The sequence below is a fragment of the Euleptes europaea genome, chromosome 8 (assembly GCF_029931775.1).
Source record: "Euleptes europaea isolate rEulEur1 chromosome 8, rEulEur1.hap1, whole genome shotgun sequence".
Lineage (NCBI taxonomy): Eukaryota > Metazoa > Chordata > Lepidosauria > Squamata > Sphaerodactylidae > Euleptes > Euleptes europaea.
This window is the reverse complement of record NC_079319.1, coordinates 70,002,507-70,014,908: the sequence shown is the minus strand read 5'-3', so window position 1 is coordinate 70,014,908 and position 12,402 is coordinate 70,002,507. Positions and strand designations below refer to the sequence as shown.

Sequence of the window (12,402 nt, the reverse complement as noted above, 5' to 3'; positions counted from 1 at the left end):
CTTTTCATCACAAAATGCAGAAGCTCCCACATTCCTTGGAAGGAACAGCTTTTTTGCTTCCTTTGCCTGCTGGTGTCACACAGGTCTCAAAATCCATTCCCAGGGTGCTTCTGCACAGCAATGTCCAAGTGGTCTCACCATTGCAATGGAGGATCCACATGGCGTTTTTTTCACATCTCTCATCTTAGATCCACATGGCTTTTTTTCACATCTCTCATCTTCGATTCTCCCCCACCCCCTTGTGCCACCTGAGGGCTTTTTGGGGTTTTAAAATATTGGCAATTGACATATTGTAACACTGAAAAAAATCTACACCTTCCCATTGGTGTAAACATGATTTGGCTGCAGTCCTTCAAAAAAGACCACCCCAAAGCAAGTTTATGAAAGATTGCAGCAATGTGGGGGGAAGCTGGAAGGAATCACAATGCTAGGTGAGCACTATTAAAAAGACCACTGTTGTTTGGGAGCCACAATGCAGCATAACAGATGCATGGAAGCAGCTATTCTGTATCTTGTTCAGGCTTGCCACTATTATGCAAATTTGCCCGTACAGGGTTCTGTAGGGAAACATAACAATTGCACGTGAATCCAGCTTGTCAGGTTATTATTATTACTTTATTCAATTGCTACCCCACCCACTCCCCACCTAAACAAGGCTCAGGGCGGCTTCCAACAGTTGAGTATACAAACTATGCATGTCCTCCTAGCCCTTCCTTCTCATACAGAGGATGCTTAAGGGATCCTCCTGCCATCCATAAAGTACAAATGCAGATGCATAGGTCAACTGGAGTTGCCCCCCCCCCGAGATCCAGATTAAACGTGGGTTCAGAATCCTGTTCTGTCGGCAGAAACCCTTGTAAACCCATATGCCAACTGCCTTTGTATGTTACAGATAATTGGAGTAACGATTTATTTACTTCATATATCCTCACAAAAATAGAAAAGGGCAAGAGTCCAGTAGCAAATTAAAGACTAACAAGAATATTTTCTGGTAGGGTATGAGCTTTCGTGAGCCACACTGCAGACAGACTAACACGGCTACCCATTGGGAATTATCTCCTTAGGAAACGCACCGCTAGAGCTTAAAGGACCGTGAAGCGGTCTCTTCAACCTCCCCCTGGAGCCCTGCGGCTCCCCCCGCGCATCCATCACGGCACTTCAGGGGCGTATCAGGACCTGGCGCAGGAAGCCACAGCTGGCGGCGTTCCCGCGCCCTCTCCCTTCCAGCGACCAATCAACGCGCAGATCAAGAGCGGCCACCGGAACACGTCGCTGTTCGACGCGGAAGCGCGGAGAAGGAGAAAGGAAGCGTTCGGGCCGGGCGTTCTTCCCTAGCAGGCTGTGATTGGCGGGAGGGTGTTCTCTTCCACGGGCGAATGGGCAGTCGCGGAGCTTTGCGCGTCTGCCTACGTCCCGCCCACTGACGCGTGAGGTATTTATGGCTGCGCGCGAAAGGCTTCCTTGTTCAAGCGGGCGCGAGTAGCGGTTGGGGTCCGCGGCGAGGGGAAACGGCGGTTGGAACGGCGGTTGGCTTTCTTTACCGGCTCGGTGAGTTCGCGCGCGGGGGGAGGGGGCGCGGAAGCGGCGATGCGAGAACCGGGCGTGCTTCGAAGTGACCGGCGTTAATTTAAAAGCGTGCCTCAGGAGAACACGCTGTTGCCTCGAGGTCCTGCGGCACAGCCAGGCGAGTCAGCCAGTGGGCGGGATACAGGCCCGCACAGCTGCACGCTGCCGCTCGAGGGAAGCATGACGAGGGGTGGGAGCCTCGCTCCCACCCCTCGTCATGCTTCCCTCGAGCGGCAGCGTGCAGCTGTGCGGGCCTGTATCCCGCCCACTGGCTGACTCGCCTGGCTGTGGTGCCAGGCTCCCCTTGGCTTGAGCCGGCTCGCCTGGCTGTGGTGCCTGGCTCCCCTGTAGGGTTTAAGGCAAGCGTTGTTCAGGTTTGCGATTGGCTGCCCCTGCATGGTGACCCTGGTATTCCTTGATGGTCTCCCATCCAACGGCTAACCCGAGCCAACCCTGCTTAGCTTCTGAGCTCTGCCAAGATCAGGCTATCCTAGGCTGTCTGGAGGGGCAATTGTAAGAACTCTCGATTGCTTGAAACAATGTTCTGGCTGTTGGTTTTGAAAAGAGCGCATCTTTTGAGGCCTCCAGAAGGGCGTACGTGTAGCTCAGAGAGATAACTTGCTCTGGAATATAATAGAAGCTGCTGTCTCAGGAATAGGGGTGGTCAGCTGCTATGTTGCAAGGAGGTACTTCATTACCTGGATATAGGCTTCTAGTTCCCAGAGAACACTATTGGCATGTGAACTCTGTGCCATATGGGAGATAAGGATTCATAATAAAACTGGTGGCAGCTACTGTTATGTATGTATGTGGAGCTATGTATGTGTACATGGAGTTATGTATGTATGTATGTGGAGCTGATGTAACTACATGATTATGGGTTCACATAAAGTTAAGCTTTCATGAGTCTTACACTTCTTTTCTTTGGGATTAAACAGTAGAAAAAGACGCGCACTCTGTTGGGATTAAAATGGGAAACCAGGGCTGGCTGGCAGGGCTAGATCTGGGCTGCCAGTTCACCTTTACTCTAAAGAATCAATGGGACATATTCAATACAACTTTCTGACCTGTGCTACGCTTCAGTCATTCAAGCAGATGCTAAAGATGGTAAATTAGTTGTTTGTTCTCCCACTTCTGCTGCATGCTTACTGTACAGTAGTAAAATCACACATATGTAATGGTGGTTATAATGTGATTTTGTGCAAAGAGGTGGGGGAGAAAGCACAGGCGAAGAATCAGTAACTTGATAACTGGGCAAAGGGCTTAGCCATAGCACTTGTAAAATGGTAGCAGTTCTAGAAACAGCCCCAGTCATTTGAAATTTATTTCAATCCAAAGATGACTCTGCCTCTTACAGCAAAGATTGAGAGCCAGAGGGGTGTAGTGGTTAAGAGCAGTGGTTTGGAGTGGTGGACTCTAAACTGGGTTGGTTTCCCCACTCCTACACATGAAGCCAGCTGGTTGACCATGGGCTAGTCACAGCTCTCTCAGCCTCACCTACCTCACAGGGTGTCTGTTATGGGAAGGTGATTGTAAGCGGGTTTGATTCTTCCTTAAGTGGTAGAGAAAGTCGGCATATAAAAACCAACTCTTCTTCTTCCCTGAGTTTCCATATGTCTCTTCTCAGATGTTTGGAGGATGTTTGCCTTCATGGTTCTGTGAACATGGATCGGTTTTTTTCATGTTTTCAGATGTGTGAATGCCATTTAGATCTTCTGAAAAAGATCAGCCCGTTTGGGATAGAAATGTAGGTTTCCACTGTAAAGAAGAAAGTAGTCCTAACTCTGTTTCTTGTGTCTAGCTAGAAACAGAAGTGTGAGGTGGTGCTCATAAGTCATCCAAATTTTGCCATCAGGTAAAGGGTTACAAAATCATTTGTCAGTTTGATCTATGAAAAATGACTGCTAAATTTTCTAGCATATCATTGCAGCAATAGGTTTGTAAACTTTAAAAATAAAAATATCTAGGCTCGACAGATACAAGGTACTTATGATTTCAGAATCCCGAGAAACTTCTTCATAAGATTTAGGTATATGCAGAAGATAAGTCAAACGAAAAGGGATGGCTGTTTACATCACAATTGTTGAAGATAGTTCTTTAGAGCCTTTAAAAAGGTGTATGGCTTTTAAGGCCTCTTACTAGTGTACTTTAAATTTCCAGGGGCTTCCAGCCCAGGGTGAAAAACTGATGGGGTGGGGGGAGATGAAGTTCTTCTTTGTGAACCCTTGTTGAACTGTTGTGATTGTAGTTAAATAGAATAACTCTTTACTATGTATTCTAGCATACTTTGTGCAAATAAGACCTCTTAAAGTGGACGAATGAATTCCAGGGTGAAACAGAAGGCTGAAACAGACAAATCTTTGGCTGCAAAGGTAACAAACTTTAACTGAGTAACTTTTTCTTTCTCTCTGTATGTATGTGTGTCAGAGTGGTTGGCTGTTAAATCTTGGCAAGTAAAGTTAGTCTAAATTTTCGCATGAATTGAACTCAGAGGTACTAGGTTAGAATTCTTTGGTTAGCTGCTGCTTACAGAACTTTTACATGGAGATAACTAGAATTCATTTTTCTTCCAGTATTAATCATTGGTGTAAGAGTTGAAATAGTCGAGATTTTTGTTCTTATTTATAAGGTGGTAAGAACTAGTGCCAAATTCCAAACCCAACTTCCTCAAATTAATATTTGTCTTGTAAGTGCGGTCAAATGGACCCCAAGAAGTAGGGGGGGATGATACTCTTCTGCAACCTTTATTCCTTGGCTTTAATAAGGACAGCTGTCCTGTAGTGACTTGTGCCTCTCCATTTACAATTTTCTGTAAATCTTCAGCCTGTATAGCTGCAATGTTTGTCACTTTGACTCCAGTGCATCTTATGGGAAAGAACATAAAGGGTAAAATTGTCAGACTGCTTTGTTCTCCCTTTTGTCTTTACTATCCTGTTGCTGTATTGGCAAAGATAATTGCTTATAATAAAGGCTAAACTTTTTTCTTTGCTGCTGACATCATGCTTAATGTAGCGGTAAGTCTTGTTTTAATGACTTATTTGGGTTTTTTTATCTGTCACTGGATTAGTAATATTCATTCAGTCTTAAATACTATAGGCCTTGATATTAGGGCCTTTTTGAAGGATGAAATTCAGCAATACCTACCACTAAGGAAAGGCACAGCTAATCTGTTTCTCTCTTCCCCCCCCCCCACTCCCTATTTCAATAATATATCTTAATGGCCTTGGGGAGCTATGCTGCCTTAATTTATAAACCCAGAAATCAAAATTTGCTCTTTCCACCTATCTACTAATGATTTGGTTGGACTACTGATTAAAACTTGTATCCCTATTCGTCCTTTAACAAGGATTTGCATTAAAGTGCATACTGTCTACTTGTGCAGTAATTGGATGTGAATGAACTCCCAACAAATTACTTGTACTAATAACCACAGGTATCCTATGTTATCCCTATCTTGTAATACTGTAAAAATCAAAGAAGGTCTGAGCTACTAAGGCATTCCATATTACTAAATCTGACTGGGCAGTCCTTGAAGTTTATATTCCGAGATGGTAGGAATCTTGTATTAACTTGCTTTTTGTGTGCGTGTCATTCAGTACCCTGAAGTCCAACACAAATCTCTAAACAAGGTTTGCATTTGACACTGTGGCTTTGCTATCTTCACATGCACGTAGTTGCTTTTGGGAAGCAATGTAATGGAAGTCCTACTGCATATTAATTAGCCTTCAGGCATATGAGTGCTTTGAGTTACTAAAGTACGAAGCCTTTTAAATCTGTCATAAGTGAATTGCTTGACTGTTGAAACATGAGCTTGAGATACTTCAGTATTGATGGTACTCTGGCAGAAGGATTTGGAGAATTATATAGTGATAGAGAATGCTGTAAAATATGTCACATCAGCTAACATGAGCATGATGTACTCATACTGCTGTTTTTAGTAGTGCTATGCTTAAGCACTACTAAAGTTGGCAAAACGCCAAAGGGTCCCATATCTGTATTCTAAAAGTGTTGGGCAGCACAGGGCTTGACAGTTTGTTTTCCTTCTTTGGAGTCCTGGACATTCTCTATTAAACTCTATAAAAAGATGATTATAAAATTAGTTTCTTTAGCCTCATTGTACAGGCTACTTCCTGACTTACCTGTATCCTAGGTTTGTAAAAAGGTAAAGAACCTGGTCAATACTGACCCATGAGGAAATGTCACATCCCGAGGTTTACTAGGGAGATTATGTTTACGGTGTGGTTTCCCAGTTCCCCAGTTGTCTACTAGTTTTACCTACCTTGGAAGGATAGAAGGCTGAGTCAACCTTGAGCCAGCTACCTTAACCGACTTCCAGCTACCTGAAACCGACTTCCATCAGGATCGAACTCAAGTCGTGAGCAGAGCTTTGATTGCAGTACTGTAGCTTACCATTCTGTGCCAAGGGGCTCCTGCCTAGGTTTGAGGATGCTTCAAATAAGGAAAGATGAGTTCCTTTTGTCACATTTCCTGATGACTCCTCAGCCATCAATGAATGAATGTGTTCTTGAAGTTGTTTTATTCCAAATCTGACTATTGGTTCCTCTAGCTCAATCATCTGCTGTGGCTAGCAGTGGATCTCCAGTGTCTCAGGTTTAGGTCTGTCTGAGGCTTATTGTAGAAGTTGTATCTAAGGATGCCACTGCTTTGCAGTTTTCTACCACTGATCTACCCATGCGTCTTTAAATCCATATGTGTCTTTGGCACAAGATGGCCTGGCTGTCATTGTGTTAAAGCTCTTGCTCTATCTAGTATTCAGCTAGGAAAAGCCAGTCCACACTCCTCTGGTGCACTTAAAAAGCACAAGATCATAGCCCTCATTCCTGCAGGAGAAAGTGGAGGATTAGCAGGTTACCACCTGAGCCATAACCATTTTTACTGGCTGTCCAGAGATTGGGTGGTCCAAACAATGAAAAAAATTGGTTGGGTTGGTGGTTCCACTCAACCTGTTGGGGTGTTAGCCAATACTGGCTCTGATCTATGCCATGGGCAGGGAACCCTTCTTCTCTAGCTTCAGACTTTGCTCTCTCCCGAGGATAGAATGCAAGGCTTAGAGTGGCCTGTCATGCTAACCTTTATTGTCGAGCAAGGGAAGAGATGGCGTTCACTTTGGCTACTAAAAGTATAGACCTAGGTCAGTGGACAATGACTGGGGAAGGCACTGGCAAACCACCCTGTAAAACTGGTGGGGAACCTTTTTTCTGCCAAGGGCCATTTGGATATTTATAACATCATTCATGGGCCATACAAAATTATCAACTTAAAAATTAGGGGTGAAATGAGGGTACACTGGCTAAGAACTCCCCCCCCCCACGCATTCTGGCTCTGCCCCCTTTAACCCCTCCATTGTTGCCACTTCTGCCCCCAGCCCTCTTGTAGTGCAGAGGGACTGTTTCTCCACGGCCCAGGTGGGAAAGGGTTAACATAGTTTCTTGGGCGGTCCTAGCAGCTCCATAGCTAACGACTCTTCTGCAAGGGGGAAAGAAGGTTCCTTTTCTCAGCAAAACACCCTCACGACCGCCTTGAATAGAGGCTGTTCCTGTCTGCGGGAGCGGGTGGATCACCAGTCCTAGATCCTTTTGAGCTAGAGATCTGCCAGGACCCATGAACGGCCAGACCAAATGACTTCGCGGGCCTTAAACGGCCCCCAGGCCTGACGTTCCCCACCCCTGCCGTAAAACATAGTCTGCCTAGTAAACGTCTGGATGTGACCTCACCCCGTGGGTCAGTACTGACCCGGTGCTTGCACAGGGGACTACCTTTACTAGTGGACAGTGCTACTTTCAGAAGGGCAAAAGAGGTTGAAGAGACACCCCCCAATGTTGAAATAAGAGGGTTTGAAGTGTCTTTGCTACCTGTTAACTCTTGAACTTGCTGCTGTCTCTGCAGGGCCTCCAATCTAGATTTATAAATTTATACTTGATGCCTGGTTTGTCCTCAGTGTGTGCTATTTGGTTGAACATAAGATATGAAGAGTAATAGATTAACTCAAGTAAGTGGTGGCCAGTGAATACCTCCAACAGTGTTGCCTAATTCAGCAGCAGTGAGCGTAATCTGAAATGTAGTGCTTTGCTGGTTCCCACAGTAGCTGGCACTTGTCCCGCAGTTCAACAGTCAGTTAATTGACAGCAAAAACTTTACCGTGGGAAAGGTGAGCTCTTGCCATGTGAAGTAGTGTGAATCGCTGACTTTCTCACGCTAGTATGGAATTATGTTCTTCCTGTCCCTGTTTGATTATCTACCATTGTTTGCTGTCTCATGGTGGCAGTGTAATGGTTTTAAAAAAAAGACTTAGTGCAGGAAATAAGTGTTTACATATGACAAGGAAGATAATAGATGGATCCTTTCCCCCAAAACAATGCTCTTGCTGGATCAGTATGTTATGCCCCAAGCAGGGCAAGCAGACATCTGCCACAAATCAAAGGAAACCGGTACCCTGTGGAGTATCTTCAATTAACTTACTGCCTTGGGTGCTCCAATCTGTCTTTTAAGTAGGTGTAACTGCATGAAACAAAGCAGCTACTTGAAATTCAGCCTGTATTTTGGTATATTGCAAATACCCCCGTCTTGGTGATACAGGAGATGTTTAAACAACTAATTCTGGTGGGGATCCAGTTACAATGCAACAATGACCTCATTTCTATACTTCAGCTGGTTTGGGCATGAACTGTTAATGGGTGGCAGTTACTGGTCAGGTATAGAATGAACAGAGAGCACATCTGTGGCTTTACAAGGATGTCTAATTCTGGCTGATCTCTCAAACACTGGGCTGGCTGTTGGTCCTACTCACCTGGTGGTTTGCATGAAAGAGATTTTATTAGTCTTCCTGACAAAGCATGTACAATACCTTGTACTTTTCTAATGGGTGATTGAAATATGCAATATTCAGAAATATTTAACAGCTACACAGTACATCACTAGCGTAGAGCTTATAAAGGATCATATTCCAAATGAAAGAATACCAGCTCTACTGGAAAGTTTCTAGCATTGCCATGTTGTCTATTAAATTGTAAGCTTAGCCATTTGAGCTAAATTCCAAGACTTGTTAGCAATTTCAATACAGAAGAAATGATTGGCTGATACAAATAATGACCATTCTGGGAGACGTTTTCAAAGAAGTGCTGGTTCCCACATATGATGCAGGAATGCTCTGTGATTGAACAATATTAGAAAAGAGTTTTTCGACAGGGCATGAGTTCCATTTTGACCAACTAATATTTTTCGGCTGGCTGGGTGCATTACCTGATGAATACACTTCCTCTGATCTAGCATCTTCTTACAAAATCAATTTCCTACAGTATGCTATAGCATTCTGCACCTTGCATTAATGTTTTAAGAGCTTAAATGTATTTCAGACTGCGTTAGAAACATGATCTAAACCTAGGTGTATTATATTGAGACTGTATTCTTCACGACAGGCTTCTGCAAGTAATTCAAATGGCCCATTCCAGAGACAGACCCTTAAGATGATACAGCCATCAATTACAGGGTGTCTTGTCGGCAGGGCAAATGAGGTATGTGTTGCTACTGAAAAACATTGCTTGGAAGCTAATGATTTGCTGTATATGCTACAGTTTGCCTTCAGTGATAACTTTGACTATAAAACTGAATTGCTAGTATATTCAGCATATAGGCTTAAGTAAATGTGGACTTTTCTGTTAACTTGAAAGCACATCTGAAGATGTATATTCAGTTAATACAAGGAAATAAGTAGATTGGAGTGTGAGAGGGAAGGTTTGTTGGAGAATGCACCTGTTTCTGAGAGTTTTCCCATTAAAATTTATAGCCGGTCCAATCATCAACCAAGGGGAAACTCTGGAGTGAGCAGTCTGTCCCAAACAGTTCCAAACCTGCTTCTGCAACAGCATCAGAACACAGAACCACTAAAGGTGTCGTCCAAGCTTCTGACCTCATGGTAAAAGGTACGTAGCCTTTTCAAAACAAAACCAGTTACCCAAACCTTGTGTAAAGAATGTGCAACTACTGGACCAAGATCTGTATAAAGGTAAAGGTCCCCTGTGCAAGCACCGGGTCATTTCTGACCCATGGGGTGATGTCACATCCCGACGTTTACTAGGCAGACTTTTGTTTACAGGGTGGTTTGCCAGTGCCTTCCCCAGTCATCTTCCCTTTACCCCCAGCAAGCTGGGTACTCATTTTATCAACCTCGGAAGGATGGAAGGCTGAGTCAACCTTGACCCAGCTATCTAAAACCAACTTCCGTCAGGATCAAACTCAGGTCGTGAGCAGAGCTTGGACTGCAGTACTGCAGCTTACCACTCTGCGCCACAGGCTCTTTCAGATCTGTATAAGCAATCGTATTCTTCAGCATGGTTCTTTAGGATATGGTGATATTTCCTTGTAGGAAACACAAGTAGGTGCAAAGGTGGAGGTGTGGCAAGAAATTGTGACAATCTCTTTTCAACATGCATTCTTTAATGTTTTTTAAAATGTCATTTGTTAGCTTTTCTGCCCATTCAACATTTGTTCAAGCTTTTAATAGTTTGGCTGAAATATGGGTGAATGGCACAGGCATGACATCCTGCAAACCCGCACTGAATGGGGCAGGGACTTCAAAGTTGTTTGTACTCTGCCAGTTCAAGAAAAGTGCTTAGTTTTGAATGAGTTTGACAACACAAAAAAGTCCCCAGGGAACTTTAGCGGTCTTTCCCTGAAATGGCACTTGGCTTTTGGGGTGCACACTGGAAAAGGGTGGTGAAAAATTAGCAACTGTGTTTATCTAGTTACCTTTGTATATCAGAAATCAAAACAGATGGTACTCATTTATCAGTGAAGATACTCCTTTCAATCCTCATAACAAATGCATAAGTGCAATTCAGTGTTGAATTTCTGATAACTTGATGGCATCATAAGCATTAGGTCTCACCCAGTGGGGCTCTTACTTTGTTCAGTATTCTAATTGTGTCCGTGGCTGTCCCAAGTAATTAGAGGAGAACCATTTTTGTATATAGCATTTCTATTTAGCTGTCAAAGTTACCTACATCAAATGGAGGTCACAACATCTGCTCTTGAATATTAATAGTCTTAACTCTTGGCAGGCAATCCTTCATCTGCGTATTGGAAGGAGGTGGCTGAAGAGAGGAGGAAAGCTCTATATGGGGTGTTGCAAGAAAATGAAAAGGTAACTGCTGTGATATTCATGGGGAGAACTGGGTGCTATTGAGGAATGTCATTGTTTAAAGTCTGCCTGCTTTTTCCAGCTGCACAAAGAAATTGAATTCAAAGATGGTGAAATTGCTCGTCTAAAGCAAGAGAATGAAGAGTTGGCGGAGCTGGCTGACCATGTGCAATATATGGCAAACTTGATTGAGGTAAATTACTCTTAATACTAGGCTGAGTACTACTCTTATCAGATTCTGCACAAGATGTCCCTCTTGCCAGCATGCCCCATTGGAGGAGCTGCTGCTTAGTAACTGGATGGGATGATGTCTCACTAGCATGCTCAAGCAGCACTTTGTCCTGTGTAACCTGAAATATTAAGTAGAAGATCCAAGCCTACATCTTCTGAACTCAGTCCTTCTGACTTTACATGAAGAAGGAAGACATTAATTTTCCTGAGCTATTTCAACGGATATGGGTATAAAATCTAGGGACAAATCTGATCTGTGTGCACCAGCTGTACCCCCCTTGCTAGATATGAAGTTATATTTTATCAGTGTATTACAGTAAAGTTGATACAAAGGCACTATTTTCAGTTCTGAAGTATGGAGCCTACCACTTGTGCTAAGTATAGTAATCTGGTATTTTTTGCATGAAAAGTAAAACTCCCAAATGCAAATCCTGTTGTGTCCTACTGGCTCTTAATACAGGCATCAGTTTCCAGAGAGTCAGAGTGTTATAGTGGTTAAGAGCAGCGGACTCTTAATCTGGAGAACCAGGTTTGATTCCCCACTCCTACACACAGAGCCTGCTGGGTGACCTTGGGCCAGTCAGTTTTCTCCAAACACAGCCGCACCTACCTCACAAGGCGTCTGTAGTGGGGAGAGGAAGGCAAGGCAATTGTAAGCCAGTTTGAGTCTCCTTAAAGGTAGAGAAAATTTGGGTATAAAAACCAACTTTTCTTCCAAATTATATCGTTTTCTTGGCTAGTTTTTGTCTTCAGCAACCTTTTCTGAGATTGTTGCTGAATAGAATAAATAGTTTTTTAATGCCTCAGATATTTAACTGTCCAGCTACTTGATTCTAAATATAATAGTTGTGTATCCAGGAACAAAATAATAGTGCATTTAACTTGATTGCCGCCGCTGACTGGCTTCAACCAAGTCCTGGCTATTACATGCACACCAGTAATTAACAGCTATCTGCAAACATCACATTCCGGTGACATTTTGTAAGTCATGCTTCTTAATGTCTTCCCAGCGACTAACTGAACAGGCACCGGGAAGCCTTAAGACACTGAAAAATCTAGACCTGGAGGAAACTGTATATGAAGATGAAGGCCCTCCTACAGAAGATGATTTGGATGGTGATTCTGAACAGGAATGTTCCCAGATCTCTTCTACAGATCTACATCCATGTGAAACTAGTAATCCTTAACACTGAGCCTGCTTGTGTCCAATCAGTTCTTTAGGGAGAAAAACTGCCAGAGATTATTCAGATAGGGCAGGAGTTAAATCCTCCAAAAACTTACAATTTAAGAGCCAAAGTATAAACTGTGGCAAGTAATTTGAACAAATGCAAGTAACTATCCTGTCTAAACTGTTAGACTGCATCTGTCCACTTGTATAAAATGGAAATACTATGTATTTTACCATGTAAATAGTTGTATTCATGTATTATAAGTTTCATGCAACTGCC

The 12,402-nt window shown here is 43.4% G+C and overlaps 1 protein-coding gene across 1 annotated transcript; it reads left to right on the top strand.

The window, feature by feature from the left end:
* The first annotated feature begins 3,843 nt into the window (after positions 1-3,843).
* On the top strand, positions 3,844-12,141 carry GMNN (geminin DNA replication inhibitor). Its single transcript, XM_056854732.1, has 6 exons — positions 3,844-3,938; positions 9,003-9,098; positions 9,371-9,506; positions 10,644-10,726; positions 10,806-10,916; positions 11,965-12,141. The coding sequence occupies exons 1-6, from the start codon at positions 3,885-3,887 to the stop codon at positions 12,139-12,141; spliced, it is 657 nt and encodes a 218-aa protein (XP_056710710.1). The 5' UTR covers positions 3,844-3,884.
* Positions 12,142-12,402: the final 261 nt, after the last annotated feature.

Coding starts and splice junctions, on each gene's coding strand:
- GMNN (XM_056854732.1), top strand. CDS start 3,885: ATGAATTCCAGGGTGAAACAGAAGGCTGAAACAGACAAATCTTTGGCT. Junction 9,099..9,370: donor TTGTCGGCAGGGCAAATGAG/GTATGTGTTGCT, acceptor TAAAATTTATAG/CCGGTCCAATCATCAACCAA. Junction 10,727..10,805: donor TGTTGCAAGAAAATGAAAAG/GTAACTGCTGTG, acceptor TGCTTTTTCCAG/CTGCACAAAGAAATTGAATT.